We start from the raw sequence: 14,366 nt of genomic DNA, 5'->3' as shown, positions 1-14,366 counted from the left end.
AAGTTAATGCTTTACTAGCAACACGAGCTGATCATGCTTGATTAGTTCTGTCTGTGTGGACTAAAACAGCAGGGCAGAGCACTTTTGGATGGAGATGTTCTGAATTTATTGACTCGTTTCTGAGTATTGTGGGCTTATTTCTTCGTGAATTTGTCATCTCTGTGTCCGGTAGGTTTGAGGCAAGTCTTCTGAAATATCTTTAAATGTTCCTCATGATCAAGCGTTTGAATAAAATTAATTTAAAGCACAGTGTTAGCAGAATTAGCTTAGCATTCAAGAGAGAGAAGAGCAGACAGGCATGTTTTAGCGGCTGTTTTAGTTACTGGAGCAGGTATGGGTTAAAATCTTTATTGTGTAGCATCTCTCTTACTTATATGGAAGCGGAAAGGGGCCAAAGAGTTTTAAGAAAATGAGACACAATTTTCTTTTAAATTCTAGGAGGGGAAAAATCAGAATTCTGAGATTGGTGCATCTCTGCCCATCTTTACTTCTGAGAGACTCTGCCTTCTAAAATGCTCCTTTTATACCAGAACCCATTAATTAGTGTCAAAATGTTCCTCCAGCTTTTTTCCGTTAGTGCCATTTACAATAAAAATGAATCAAATATGGGTTTATGAGATTTGACAATCATTAACTTCTGATTTGATTTACATTTTACACAGTGTCCCAACTTTTTTGGAATTAGGGTTGTACGAAAACATACTTTATAATCAATTTATTATTTATTTTACTTTTCTCTGAATTGAAATGGATTTGGCAGCATGCTGTAGGTCAGGGGTCATCAAGTACATCTGCACAAGGGCCAGATTTATTCTCAACAGAAACTCTGAGGGCCGGACTTTCAAATACACAAAAATTAAATAAATATTTTGGTCTGATTAAAATATTATTGTTGTAGTATTTGTATTTTCTTTCAAAATGCAGGACATTTTTAGTCACTGCCAGTGAGATCTATCCCTATTATCTATAACACAGAAGATCACAAGGAGACTGACATGACAAGAGAATCGGCCGGAAAATCCAAGAGAATGGGCCCACCCCAATTAGCATTTAGCACCAATATTAACCAGTTTCTTTACACTTTTAACCTTTTTTGACATTTTTTGCCTCTCTAACCCAATTTTTTGAAAGATTTTAACCAATTTAAATCACTTTTCCTGCATGTTTATCCCCTTTGTGACACTCTTTTATCCACGTTTTGCTACTTTTCTAATTCTGCCACTTTTTAACCCTTTTCATCAATTTTTTCAAATATTTTTGCAACTTAAAAATGAATTTTTCCCACTTTTAACTCATTGTTGATACTTTTTGCCTCTTTAACCCAATTTTTGAAAGATATTAACCAATTTAAACCACTTTTCCTGCATGTTTTATCCCCTTTGTGCTGCTCTTTAATCAATTTTTGCCTTGTAAGCAGTCATAATTTCGTCGACTAAAACTATGACCAAAAATGTTTGTCGACATCCTTTTTTTCCATGACAAAAACTAGACTAAAACTAACAAAAATAGATCTGTGATGACTAAAACTGACAAAACTAAGTTTAGTTTTCATCAAGATGACTAAAGCTAGACTAAAATGTAATCTTGTTTTCGTCGGACATTCAAAATCTGTGATATTTCTCCACTGTGGGTAAATCTGTCAAAAACTATGCATCTGTATCTATTCTGCCTCTCAGCTGTAGAAAGCAGGGACCCCAGGTTCGACAGAGAACACACTACCATGATTTAGTACCAGATTTAGACAAGAGAATAAATAGATGGACTAAAAGTAAAGACTAAAACGTGAGGACTTTTTATGGACTAAAACTAGACTAAAATAATTTTGGGTTTTCGTTGACTAAAACTAGACTAAAACTAAAAAGGGTAGGAGTGACTAAAATATGACTAAAATTAAAAGACATTTCAACTAAAGACTAAAACTTAGACTGACATTAAAATTTGCTGCCAAAATCAACACTGCTTGTAACCAATTTTTTGAAACCTTCTGTGCCTTTTTTTCCTCTTTTACCATTTTTTGCCACATTTTAACCTCTTTTCACCTCCCCATCTGGTCATTTTTTAAATATCAACTAATTATGACACTAAATCTCTGTAAAAACAAATCAAATGTTAAGTCATTCTAAAACTATTTCAATGTTAATCTTTTGTAGGATGGATGTAACAGTTGCAGACATTTAAAGCCAATAGATACTCTTAAAATCCTCCTTTTCTGAACTTAATGATCCTTCAGGGGCCGGACAAGAAGCTTTGGCGGGCCTGATGTGGCCCCCGGGCCGCCAGTTGATGATCAGCGCTGTAGGTTGATCACCTGTCAGTTTTTATTTTTATTTCTGCAGGCTGTTGTAGTCATGCTGCCGCTGAAGGACAAGGACAAACCTATCATCCAGAAGCTTCTGTCGGCCGGCTGCTGTGCTCGCTGCATCCTCAGGTTCTGCTGCGTAAACGTTCAGTCTGCCTACCGACGGCCCCACCAGGTTTTCATTTACACAGCTGTTTTAACACTGCTGTTCTCTCTCCATCGTCTACCGTCTGATCCATGTGTTATTTCTTATCTTACAGGAAACTCTCAGAGAGCTTCAAGCCTTCATCAGTGACACAGAAAAAAACACAGAGTCAGCAGCAGGAGAATCTACTGAAAACAACAGATCCCATGATGCAGCAGGGTCAGAACCACCGGAGGACCCACCCAGTAAAAGAGCCAAACTGGAGCCAGGTGGGGCAGAGGCTCCGTCAGAGGAAGACGCTGCTGATGGAGACGGAGTGAAGGATGAAGAGTCATGTGTCTGTGTGGTGTGTTTGGGGATCTTACAGGAGCTCTGTGGCACGGCGCAGGCCGTAAAGGTGAGTTTACTGCTGAAAATATTCCCTGCAGTGCCAGGCTGTGTCATTGTTGGGACTAACGTGGTGTTTTCTGTCTGATCTCACAGATCGCTGAAGCAGTGAAAGCAGAAAAGTACGAGTTTGACACCCTGGTGCTGTCTGTGTCTCTGCCTGCTCAGCTGTGTGTCCGAGAGGTCAGCCTCTGACCGTTTACTCCTTCTCTGAACATCTACTAATGATTATGTTTATTTCTTACTAAGATTTTCAGTGTCTCTGCAATTCATAGTTTACTCTTCAGTCTGAAAAATGTCAAAAATGTAAAGAAAGGGGCAAAAACATCAGCCCATACATGATTTCTGTGGCTCTCTTACCCCGGCTCGGTATCCCTACATGCTGATAGGAATCAATGGAGGCCAGTGAGCCACCAGCTAAGAGCTAGCAGTGCCTCTTTAACAGCTTTTCTCCCATATGTTGCCATAGATTTAAAAGCGTTTAACTTAAAGGATTAAAACGTCTGCTGTTTCAGTCATGTTGTGGGTGTTAATATGTCTTTTTGAATCCTGCAGCACTCCTGCTGGCTCCATGTGAAGAAAGAACTGAGGTTGGTGGATTTTAAAGTATTGGAGCATAACTTTGGCTCAGTCAGGCTTCGTGTGAAGTGCACTCTATCTCTGTTCACTCCCACAGAGAGAAGAGCATGGTGGTCGATAAGGACGACATCGTTCAGGTCAAAGAGGCCTTCAAGTGGATCATGCAGGGCCTAGTTTCTAAGGAGCTAGGAGGCACCGCAGTGGTTACCAGGGTAGGTGACTCCCATGAAGAGGGAGGCTATAAATCCTGCTAATGTCTAAATGTGGTCATAGTTCCTTGAAGAGAAGTTATTGGTACTTTTGGTCTAAATCAGTGATCAGTGTTACTCAACCCTGTTAGACCAAACTATCACAAAATGTCAAAACTAGAGCCACAATTCAAATGGTGAAAAATGACTAACATGGGCAAAAAAGCTGTAAAAAGGTGGGAAAATGGGGGGAAGTGGCATTTAATGGCAAAAGGCAGCTGAAAAGGGCAAAGCAGGATAAAAGTGTCTAAAACTGATAAAAAAGGGCAAAAATGGATGAAAAAGTGGCTAAAGGAAGTGGTAAAAATGGGCTAAAAACAGCAGAAATTGATCAAAAGTGGCAAAAAATGGGGGGGAAATGGGGCAAAGTAGGCATATGATGGAGAAAAATGGGTGAAAAGTGGTAAAAATGGGTGTAAAGTAAAAAAAAATTGAGATACAGGTGGTCAAAAAGCGGCAAAAATTTAGTGAAAAGTGACTAACGTGGGCAAAAAGCTGTAAAAAGGTGGGAAAACGGGGGAAAAGTGGCATTTAATGGAAAAAGGTGGCTGAAATGGGTGAAAAAACTGCAAACAGGCAGGACAAAATGTCTAAATATGATGAAAAAGTGCAAAATGGGATAAAAGTGGCATAAATGGATGAAAAAGTGTCTAAAGGAAGTGGTAAAAGTGGGCTAAAAGCAGCAGCAAATGGATTAAAAGAGGTAAAAAATGAAAAACAATAGAAAAAATAAAGGTAGACAATTAAGTTTGACCATTAAAACCTTCTGTATACATGTTTGAGACAAACTGGTTAATCTAACTTGCAATGATAAATTTCTGAGGTCAAAGTTAAATAATGTTAAAGAATAATATTTCAAATTAAGACATAAAACAGCCACAAACCATCCCAGAGGAGCCACATGTGGCTCTAGAGCCACGTGTTGAGTATCACTGGTCTAAATGAACATGATTCAGTTCAGTTCTCCAACTTCATAAACCCTCTAGGTGTGATTGGTTTGAGCAGCTTGTACATAAAAACACAGAAAAAGCCCAGCGATACAGAGCAGCAGTGTGTGTTAGCTTAAATACAAGACATGATCTAAAAACATACAGGTATAAAATAGGCTGACAAACTAAAATCCAATGATGAATAGTCACCTAAAAGGGTTAAAGGATCTGTGAGGATGGCACAGACTCTGTTTTTTAATCATTCTGATGTTTTTCTCCAGAGTTTATTTGAGGTTGGTGTGGAGTTCGTTCATCCAGAATCAGAAGCAGACTGCCATTTCCTGTGAGTCCTCATCTTCACTTAATATTCACCAAGACCATGGTATAAACACATGATAATCTGTATGAATGGTCTGTATAAACAGTCGTGTGTATGACATGTATGAGTATCTGTACGGCTGTAAGGTATAAATGTATGGTTGTAAGAATGAAAGGTTTGAATAGCTGTATTAAATGTTGAATGTATGCATGAATAGTTTTATGAATGCTATGTTTAAATAGCTTTATGGATGAATGTATGAATATCTGTATTAATCATTTGCATGAATATCTATGTGGATTGATAAACTGTATGGATAACAGGGATAAATTGCTGCTTTTTAACACATTTTCTGCCTTGCCTCATTAGTGCGTTGACATGTCCAGACTGCTTTAAACCCACCAAGAACAAACAGGTGAGGAAATATCAGAGGGAACGGCATTTTGGAGCTTCATAAAAACAGAATTTAAAACACATTAGAATTATAAGAAGTGACCTTTAGGGTAAATATCCAGTGTAGGGCTAGGAAATATTTCAAGTTTAAAAAAATATGTATATATTTTCGTTTGAGATAAATGGTAAGGACATGGGTCAATCTAGAAAATAAGGCTAGCAGGTAAATTCAGTCCAAAAGAGACCATAAAATGAGTATGTATCACTACAGGTATCATTATTGGTATTAGCTCCAATAATTTTAAAAATCTGATATCAGTTATCCCTACCAAATCATCATAACTGGGATTATTTTATCCTGTATCTCATGTGAAAATATTCAGTAAAATCCCTGATATTGCCCAGCCCTGCTGTGGTCTGGGGGTCTGCCAATGTTGATCCTTTTTATTCTCCTCCTCCAGTCCGTGTTCACCAGGATGGCTGTGGTCAAAGCTCTGGAGAAGATTTCTGACGCCAAATTTCTAAAGTAAGCGTCGTGATTATTTCTCTGCTCTTCATGATTTTATCTCTAAAGTCTTAAACAGGGTATCCACGGGGTCTTGAAAAGTATTAAAAGGTGATAAATCTATTTTGGGAAAATTAAGACCCTTAAAAAGTATTAAAAAGTCTTACCACAACTTTATAAAGTCTTAAATTTTGAAAGTATTTTTTCTGAATTAGCTGTCCAAGATTTTGAGTCCCAAAAACATCATAAGTGTGTGAATTTATTCATTTTTATTAAAAAACAAAGATGAACAGGTACATAAAAAACTAGGCTATTGTGGGTGTGTTCGTAAATTGTCTCTGAGAGCACCAGAGCAAGTTATATCACTGATGTAAATGGTTACAGCTTGAAGTGGCGGTGAGGTATTAAAAAATATTGAGAAGGTCTTGAAAAAGTCTTAAAAAGGTATTAAAATTAACTTCAAGATTCCTGCATATACCCTGTTAAAGGTTTGTTCTTGTTTCAGACATTACCCCTGTCCTCCAGCTCAGCCCGGCAGCAGCTGCAGCTCTCAGGACGTCCAGTGTCTCCACGTGTCCATCTTTGTGGCAGGTATTAGAGACTCACCCCCTCCCACCGTCCATGCTTCTTCTGATGTCCTACAGGCTTTTAGAGCAATGCTTGTTGTAGAAATGTCCAGTATTGTCATGTCTGTTTCCGTGAATGCTGTGTATGACTGATTATGCATCATCACTCCCCCGTGACTCTGTTTGAAGAGAGGAGGGGCCGCTGACAGCTGTGACATTTGAAGTTTTCCCCACTCACTTCCTTCCCATGTTTCAGGACGGTACAACAAGTTCTGCCGCAGTCTTCCTCAGACTCCGTGGCTGATCGATGGAGAGAGGAGGATGGAGTCGTCGGTGGAGGAGCTGATCGCGGCGCCCATCCTGTCTGCCTTTAGAGCTGACGGTGAGTCCAGACTCTGCAGCAGAGAGCTGTCCCAGGACACCATCAGACTGGACAACAGCAGGATCCTAAATATTCACTCTTCTTTGGTGGGTTCAGGGTTAAACTTCTAATCATCTCTGTGTTTTTATCAGGATTTAATTTCTCCTCATCTGGCAGAGAGGACGTGGATGTCCGGACTCTTGGGAATGGTAGGATTTACACTTTTGTTTTTTATTTTGGAGCTGTACCTGCAGGATATTCTGTCACCTGGTGTAGGAAATGTTTAGTTTCTCTTTGGTGTGATTGGGCAGGTCGTCCGTTTGCGATGGAGCTGCTGAATCCTCACAAATCCAGGCTGAGCAAAGTGGAGATGAAGCAGCTACAGGAGGTCTGTGTATTTACCAGGAACACATTCATCATCTTTGTTTCATATTTTTACATAAAGAAACTTTAATAAAACCACAAAAACTCAGGGAAAAGATGCACAAAAAAATCCCTCAGCTTGTTATAAAGGAAAGGTTGATCACTTACAGTCACTATCACTTACGGTGGTTGGTGTCCTTTGCCTTTTGGAGCCTTGGTGCAGAGGGTTTTGCACCCCCACTCCCTTAAATTGCATCACGCAGACAGGTATAAATGAAAGACCTGCATGGGGGGTAGTCCTGACCCTGCAGGTTAGGACAGCTGCACAAAGCTGGTGAAATTAAGGCCCTGAAATACATTTAAAATGATAATAATAATGATAAAGCACTCATGGATGATGATTTATCTTTTTCAGGCTATAAACGCGTCTTCAGATAAAATCAGAGTGAGGGACCTGCAGATCGTCACCAGGTGAGATTATGAAACAGAGAGATTAGACCTGCAGATGTACTCCTAAACACTGACCTGCAGATTTATTTATCAGACTGTAAATGAAATAAAGGAGTGTGTTTAATATTTAATGAATGTGTTAAACTCTAGAGAGGCCATGAGCCGCATGAAGGAAGGAGAGGAGGAGAAGACCAAGTCGTACACAGCGCTGATCTGGACCCAGAAAGCCATCGAGAGAGAAGACATCACCTTCATCGACGACATCAAGGTCACGGCTCATACAGAGGCTGTTCTGATAGATAATGAAGCTACAACCCTCCAGATTCTCAGCGTGCCAGTGGTCGAGCGGTTGGGGCGCGCGCCATGTGCGCGGGCGACCCGGGTTCGAATCTGGCCTGTGGCACTGTTTCCTGCATGTCTCTCCCTGCTCTCTTCCCTGTTTCTGACTCTGTCCGCTGTCCCTGTCCGCATCCCTGTCGGATGGAGGCAGGAAGGCCAAAAATAAATCTTAAAAAAAAAAAAAAAAAACCTCCAGATTCTCTGACTTTAGCCTCATATATATGGGATTATTTCCCTTTTACTCCTCTGTAACTGTAAACTTGATCTAACACCAGAGGGTCACTCAGGCTTGGCAAATACTACCTTAAAATATTGTCCGGTTTCTGGAGTTTTATGGACCCAACAGTTTCTGGATTAAAGCATTCTAAAAAGGGAAATACTGACAGTGACGTCTTTCTAATCACAGGATCTGACTCTGGACCAGAAGACTCCTCTGAGGGTTTTACACCGCCGAGCCCTCGCCGTCCGCCAGAGAGTCATCCACAGCATGAGCACGCGTTTCCTGGACTCTCACCACTTCTACCTCGGGCTGAAGACGCAGGCCGGGACGTATCCTGACACATAATCCATGGTTTTATTCCCTACGTTCAGTAAAAATAGTCAGAGTAACAGGAGGGCGACAAGGCTGTGGGGGGGCGGGTAGAATCAGGATTTATGAATCTGATCTACATCTACTCTCAGATATTTACATCGTATTTTAACCCTTGTGCCCTCCTCAAGTTTACAACCCTCTGGACACCTTCGAGGCAAAATGTACACGTTCAAAAAAACTGTCATTAAATCACCATATATCAATATTTTTTGTACTTTTTTCCATAAATCTCTTTAACAACTTCAGACCTGCTCAAAACTACCAAACATTCAATCATTTTTAAGATTTTAACCCTTTAAATGTCAGTTTGATTATTTGAAATATTTTATTTGTTACCTCAAAGACACAAAAAGTGTTTTTGTTTTTTGTTTTTTTTCATAGAATTAATAGTGGAAAGATGGGGCTTTGGGGGTGATAAGAGTCTTGGATGGGTCAAAGATTAGCAACAAAATTGATTTGACTGCATTTGTATTTTTTACGTAGTGCCAGATATACCCTCTGGACACCTTTGAGGCAAAAATGTACATGTACAAAAACTGTCATTACATCACCATACATCTATATTTTTCTCCTTTTTTCATGGGGCTACAATGGGTAAATGGTTGAATCTGGTGGAATACGGTAAAAATGTCAAATTTCACTAGATTTCTTCACATTGAAATGCTGACATTAGAGAATGCATGATTTTATACTGCAATGACAGTGAGATTAAAAAACATGGTTTTAATGGAAGTCAATGGGGGCATTTTTGCCTTGAAGGTGTCCAGAGGGTATATCTGGCACTACGTAAAAAATACAAATGCAGTCAAATCAATTTTGTTGCTAATCTTTGACCCATCCAAGACTCTTGTCACCCCCAAAGCCCCATCTTTCTACTATTTATTATATGGAAAATAATCCACTTTTTGTGTTTTTTTTGCAGTAAAAAATGAAATATTTCAAATAATCAAACTGGCATTTAAAGGGTTAAAATCTTGAAAATGATTTAATGTTTGGTAGATTTGAGCAGGTCTGAAGTTTTTAAAGAGATTTATGAAAAAAAGTAGAAAAAAATATTGATGTATGCTGATTTAATGGCAATGTTTTGTACGTGAACATTTTTTCCTCTAAGGTGTCCCGAGGGTACAAACTGCATCAGTAGCATATAAATGACACGTAAGAGTAAAACATGTTGGATTTAAAAAATTTAACTAGAAAGAAAAGTTCCTGCATAAATTCATGCCACAAGCTGTAAAACTGACAAATGATCACAAATAAAAAAAAAAAATAAAAAAAAACAGTTGAGAAAAATGCCTAAGGAGGGCATGAGGGTTAAAGGGACATTTTGGTGTTTTTTAGTTGGGTTGTATGAGGTACTAGTCAGTATCTAGTGCTATTATCCTCCTGAGATTTTAGAGACCGTTGACCCTTCAAACAGGAGAAGCTTAGAGAAGCTAAACTGCTACAGACGGCTACAGCTGCTCTAATTCAGAGTTTAAGGTTAAAATCAAGTCTGGAACAGTTGAACTATAACAAACATTTTTTAGCATTTTGATTTTCACCCAAAAAGCCTCTGTGCTTGGAACTATTCTGCGATGTGTGCTTCAGCTACGTGCTCTTCCACCTCAGCCTTTCTGATCAGATCTAAACCTGGCCGTTTATATTCCTGTTTACAGGAGAAAGACTGGTGCTCTGGTTTCTGATCGCTGCATCATTACTGAGCAGGCATCTGTGAATGTTGATTTTAGAATTAATACACATCAGTCTGGGGCTGTTGGTGAGGTTTGAGATCTTGCAGTTAAAACTTTTTCAAAGATTATTTTTATTTTTAGGCTTACGTAAGCAGCAGCAGTAGAGGTTTATATGGAGGTACATTAACATTGCATCTACACTAGGGCTGGGAAGTTAATCGCAAATCAGATTAATTCACAATATGACCTGCTGCAATTTTCAAATCGCAGAAGTTGAAATATTTCTTTAACTTGAAATGTGTCAAAATACCAGTTTAATAAATAAATTTTTTGCAGCAGCAGAGATTTTATGCACATTATGCAAACATTCAAGTGTACATTTATTTATAATGGTTTTCAAAAATCCTCCTTTTTTGTTTTATGTTTGTTTTTTCTTCATCAAAATGAGTGAAATAAAAATGATAATGCCCTTTAAAATAGGAAATGACATCACATTTGCAATATGAGCTAAAATAGCTCATTCTATCTAAAACTGATGTAGCCTAGCGTTACTTCACTAAAGTCATACCTCCCCCACCCCAGCCTCCTCCTTTATAGCTTAAAGCTTGATGTACCCTCATATTCAGATTCATGCTACTATGGGTAAATTGCTTCTGAATTAATTTCATTGTTTCAACACAAATGGTCTTATTAATGAAATTATTTATTGCTTGAATTTGTTGAAAAATATATAAGATTAACCCAAGAGTAATTGCATATTAAATCATAATACTTGGGGAAAAAAATCGCAGTTAGATTATTTTTGCACATTGTTCAGCCCTAATCTACACATGGTGAATTATTCAGCTGTCTGTGTCACAACCATCTGTGTTTTGGGTTTAGACTGTCTTTGGGATAGATTTAAAGTAAGTGAATCTGATTTTCTGGGTCTTTTCTGAGCGTATTTCCTTGATTCAACGTGACAGCTACATTAAAGAGTTTGTCCACGGAGACTTTGGCCGTACTAAACCCAACCTGTGTCAGCTGTTAAAGACCGACACGGACATCCTGGAGCTGGACGTGGAGGTGAGGCTGGATTTAGAGCAGTGATTCCCAACCTGGGGTCCGGGACCCTCTGGGGGGGTGGGCTTTAGTCTGCTCTGAGGTTGTTCTAATTAGATTTGCATATATCAGGTAAAATCACGATAAAACTTGAGAGACATTTTCTGAAGGTTTTATCAGGGAAACTTCAGTGAATGCTGATTTTGTCAACAAGAACATGTTGATGTTTTTAATGCCCCTCCTGTGTGGGCCAGGCTCTGCCTTCAACACCAGTAGGGGGAGCTCTAAGTGGTTGGAACCACTTATCTACAAGGTTTAATGTAGCTGCTGAACATGAGACGACTACATTTAAAAAAAAACCTCAGTGAGAACTTCCAGATTTCCAGATCAACATTTCTAAACTCTAATAACTTCACTTCAGTGACATTTTAGTGTTTGCACATTTCTTCTAATTTCTGCATTTTAAACCAGTGGTTCTCAACTGGTGGGTCAGGGCCTAGAAGTGGGTCGCAGAGCTGTTTGTTGAAAAAAACAAGTTAAAAGAGCATGCTGTACATTCATACTCTTTATTTTACCCTGTTTTTCATTTAAAGGTCACATATTCTACTTCTTTAAGACAAGTTTATATCGGTCTCAGAGGTCCCCTTAACATGCCTGTGACGTTTGTTGCTGAAAAAAAAAAAAAAAAACACTCCAGTATTGATTTCTGCGTGTCTAAAAACCCCTCTGTTTCAGCCCTGCTCAGAATGAGCTGTTTCTTTGTCTGTGGCTTTAAATGTTAATGAGCTCTCTGACTCCGCCCCTGACCACGCCCCTCTCAGGAAATGAATGTGGCACTGCTGATCCTCTCAGCTACGATCAGGAGAGTGGGGCAGAACTTTCCTCCTTGTGGGGAGGGCCAACTGAACCTGGGGGCGGGGCTAACTCCCCACATGACATCATGAGGGGAAAATCTGAGAACGGCTTGTTTCAGCACACATTTTCTGAAAGCTGGAGAAAGAGAGGGGAGGAGGAAATGGATTTTTCTGATTCTTGGGGGGATTGTGGACAGGGGCACAGATTTTTGTTAGGAAAGCCTGAAGAAGTGATTTTTGCATATGTCCCTTTAAGTTTTTTTTCTCAACATTAACCGTTTCTGAGAAAAAACAGGTTTCCATACATTTATGTTTTAGTTTCTCTAAATCTCTGGAAAACATCCAGAAAGTTCTGGTCATCATGGGAGTAAAATACAGCGCATGCATGCGTGTCAGTTTAGGGGTGTGTAATGGTGGTTTTTTTGGTCATTTTTGTTTCAATCAGATAAAAACTGAAGCAGTCATTGTTAAATAAATCTGACATGTTGAATGTTTTCAAAGTTTGTGTTGCAGCAGCTCATTCAGGAACTGGTTTTGGGTTCTGAGACCAGACCAGTTGAGAACCAGCGTTTTAAACTAAACCACAAAGCCTGTTTTGTGTTTTTTGACGGTCTAACCTGATACTGGTTCTTCCTCCATGGTGCTGAGTCTTTGCTCCTGCATTATTTCTGTAAACCTCATCAGTGTTTTGTTATTTATTTATTTTTCTTTCAGTCTGTAGATGTAGACTGGCCTCCACCCATACCGGAGTGAACTCTACCTGGTCCTGGTCCTCAGAGAGTCCATAGGTTCATCCCACCTGGACTGATGTGGATTAACCAGACTCAGACTGTCTGAGATGGGAGAGAGAAGTGAGGGATGAAGACACCGATCCAGGAGAGGAGACGGAGGACGTCTGATTTATGTTTTCACTCAGAATGACCCAGACCTCAGTTCTCAGAAGGTCGTTTTCTGTTAGATAAAACAAGGGAACTCACTTTTGAACCGAGTCTGTAGAAAGACTAGGAGGCTAATAAAGACTAGAATGTTCTCAGTGTGTTCCAGTCTGATGGATTAAAAATATAAAAGCCACATTCCAGTTCTTATTTCTGATCTGACCGTAGAGAGGAGGATCGATGTGACTGACACCAGAGGAACCGTCTTGTAAGGCATCATGAGGCTGTCTGCTGTGTCCCAATCCAGGAGTAGCCTCATCTGAAGGACCTTACATAGTCCACTTGGGCTGTTAGTGTCACCTATCTTACCTCGTACTTTTTTGTTTCGAAGCACCGTCCCAACAACCGCCACAGCGGCGTTTGAACTACTCAACATAATTTATGTCACATAACTTTTACTACCTTTTATTAACCTAACCTTTTATGAAGCTAATTTAGAGTGTCACTGCCCTTTAATTGTTTTAAAACCGTTACTGCACCACGCCAGAGTCCACCAGCTTGTCTGAATCACCGTACAGGGAAGAAGCCTTAACAATGGGACAGCACACTACTGTGGCCCAAACCAGCCACTAAACGTGCCCTTTAAAGCAGTGGTTCTCAACTGGTGGGTTGGGACCCAAAAGTGGGTCGTAGAGCTGCTTTCAGTGAGTCGTGTTTGTCTGCATCTAAAAATGCTGGAAAAGTCTGAAATACCTGTTGTCAATTTACATCCATTTAGTTTGTTTTTTTATGATAATGGGTAATTTCATGTTCATGGACAACCATGGACATGAACTCTCCTCTGAGAGAGAGAGAGAGAGAGAGAGACCGACCACACAGTTGCTCACAGAAGAGATCCACAGACATCAGATCTCACAGAAACACAGGACTAAACAGACTTCAGAAATAAAAACATTCAGCTGACAGCAGTGGCATTGTTGGCTGACTATCCTGGCAGGCGTTACAGCTAAAATGCTCACTTTGAGCTTCTGCAGCATCTTAACCATGCCCATATGCTTCATTGCTGTCATGTGATTGGCTGGTTGGATATAGGGGTTGGTGAACAGGTGTACCTAATGAAGTGAACAGGTGAGAGCAGTGAAACTGAGGACGTTTGGTGAAGATGTACAAAGGTCTAAAAAGTAAGAAGGATCTGTTAACTTTGGAGAAATGAACCCCACATTTTTGAGATTATTAAGTCGAAAATTTAGAAAAAACTAAACTCAGAATTTGTTGAAAAAGATGTGAAGAATCCAAACTCTGGTTGGATCAGTCGTCTACTGGAGACTGTCGGTCTTTTTCTGAACAGACCCACAGAAATGTCTGCAAAGATGAAAATGTGACTGCTAAAACCAGGAGTATTTCCTTACTGATCAGTCTCAATCACAGTGTAATCTAGGAGGATTTTCCTC

The 14,366-nt window shown here is 39.6% G+C and overlaps 1 protein-coding gene across 2 annotated transcripts; it reads left to right on the top strand.

Annotated features, from left to right (window-relative positions):
• The first annotated feature begins 59 nt into the window (after positions 1-59).
• pus10 (pseudouridine synthase 10) lies at positions 60-13,069 on the top strand. Of its 2 annotated transcripts, none has more exons than XM_041784356.1 (18): positions 60-168; positions 2,337-2,474; positions 2,560-2,841; positions 2,928-3,014; positions 3,387-3,421; positions 3,508-3,622; positions 4,869-4,930; positions 5,276-5,321; positions 5,761-5,825; positions 6,310-6,395; positions 6,627-6,752; positions 6,884-6,940; positions 7,043-7,119; positions 7,510-7,565; positions 7,695-7,812; positions 8,290-8,432; positions 11,111-11,210; positions 12,755-13,069. In XM_041784356.1, exons 2-18 carry the CDS (start codon positions 2,349-2,351, stop codon positions 12,791-12,793), a joined length of 1,620 nt encoding a protein of 539 aa, XP_041640290.1. In that variant the 5' UTR covers positions 60-168; positions 2,337-2,348; the 3' UTR covers positions 12,794-13,069. The 2 variants fall into 2 exon arrangements, with proteins under 2 accessions (XP_041640290.1, XP_041640289.1); XM_041784355.1 differs by having other exon boundaries at positions 67-179.
• Positions 13,070-14,366: the final 1,297 nt, after the last annotated feature.

Source organism: Cheilinus undulatus, linkage group 4 (assembly GCF_018320785.1).
Source record: "Cheilinus undulatus linkage group 4, ASM1832078v1, whole genome shotgun sequence".
Lineage (NCBI taxonomy): Eukaryota > Metazoa > Chordata > Actinopteri > Labriformes > Labridae > Cheilinus > Cheilinus undulatus.
Note: the sequence above shows the minus strand (reverse complement) of the source record. Positions and strands in the feature narration are given on the sequence as shown.

Bases quoted from the DNA above. Each gene is read 5' to 3' on its own strand.
- pus10 (XM_041784356.1), top strand. From the start codon at position 2,349: ATGCTGCCGCTGAAGGACAAGGACAAACCTATCATCCAGAAGCTTCTG. The intron at 8,433-11,110 runs GTATCCTGACAC...TCAACGTGACAG, and splicing joins CTGAAGACGCAGGCCGGGAC to CTACATTAAAGAGTTTGTCC. The intron at 11,211-12,754 runs GTGAGGCTGGAT...TTTTTCTTTCAG, and splicing joins TCCTGGAGCTGGACGTGGAG to TCTGTAGATGTAGACTGGCC.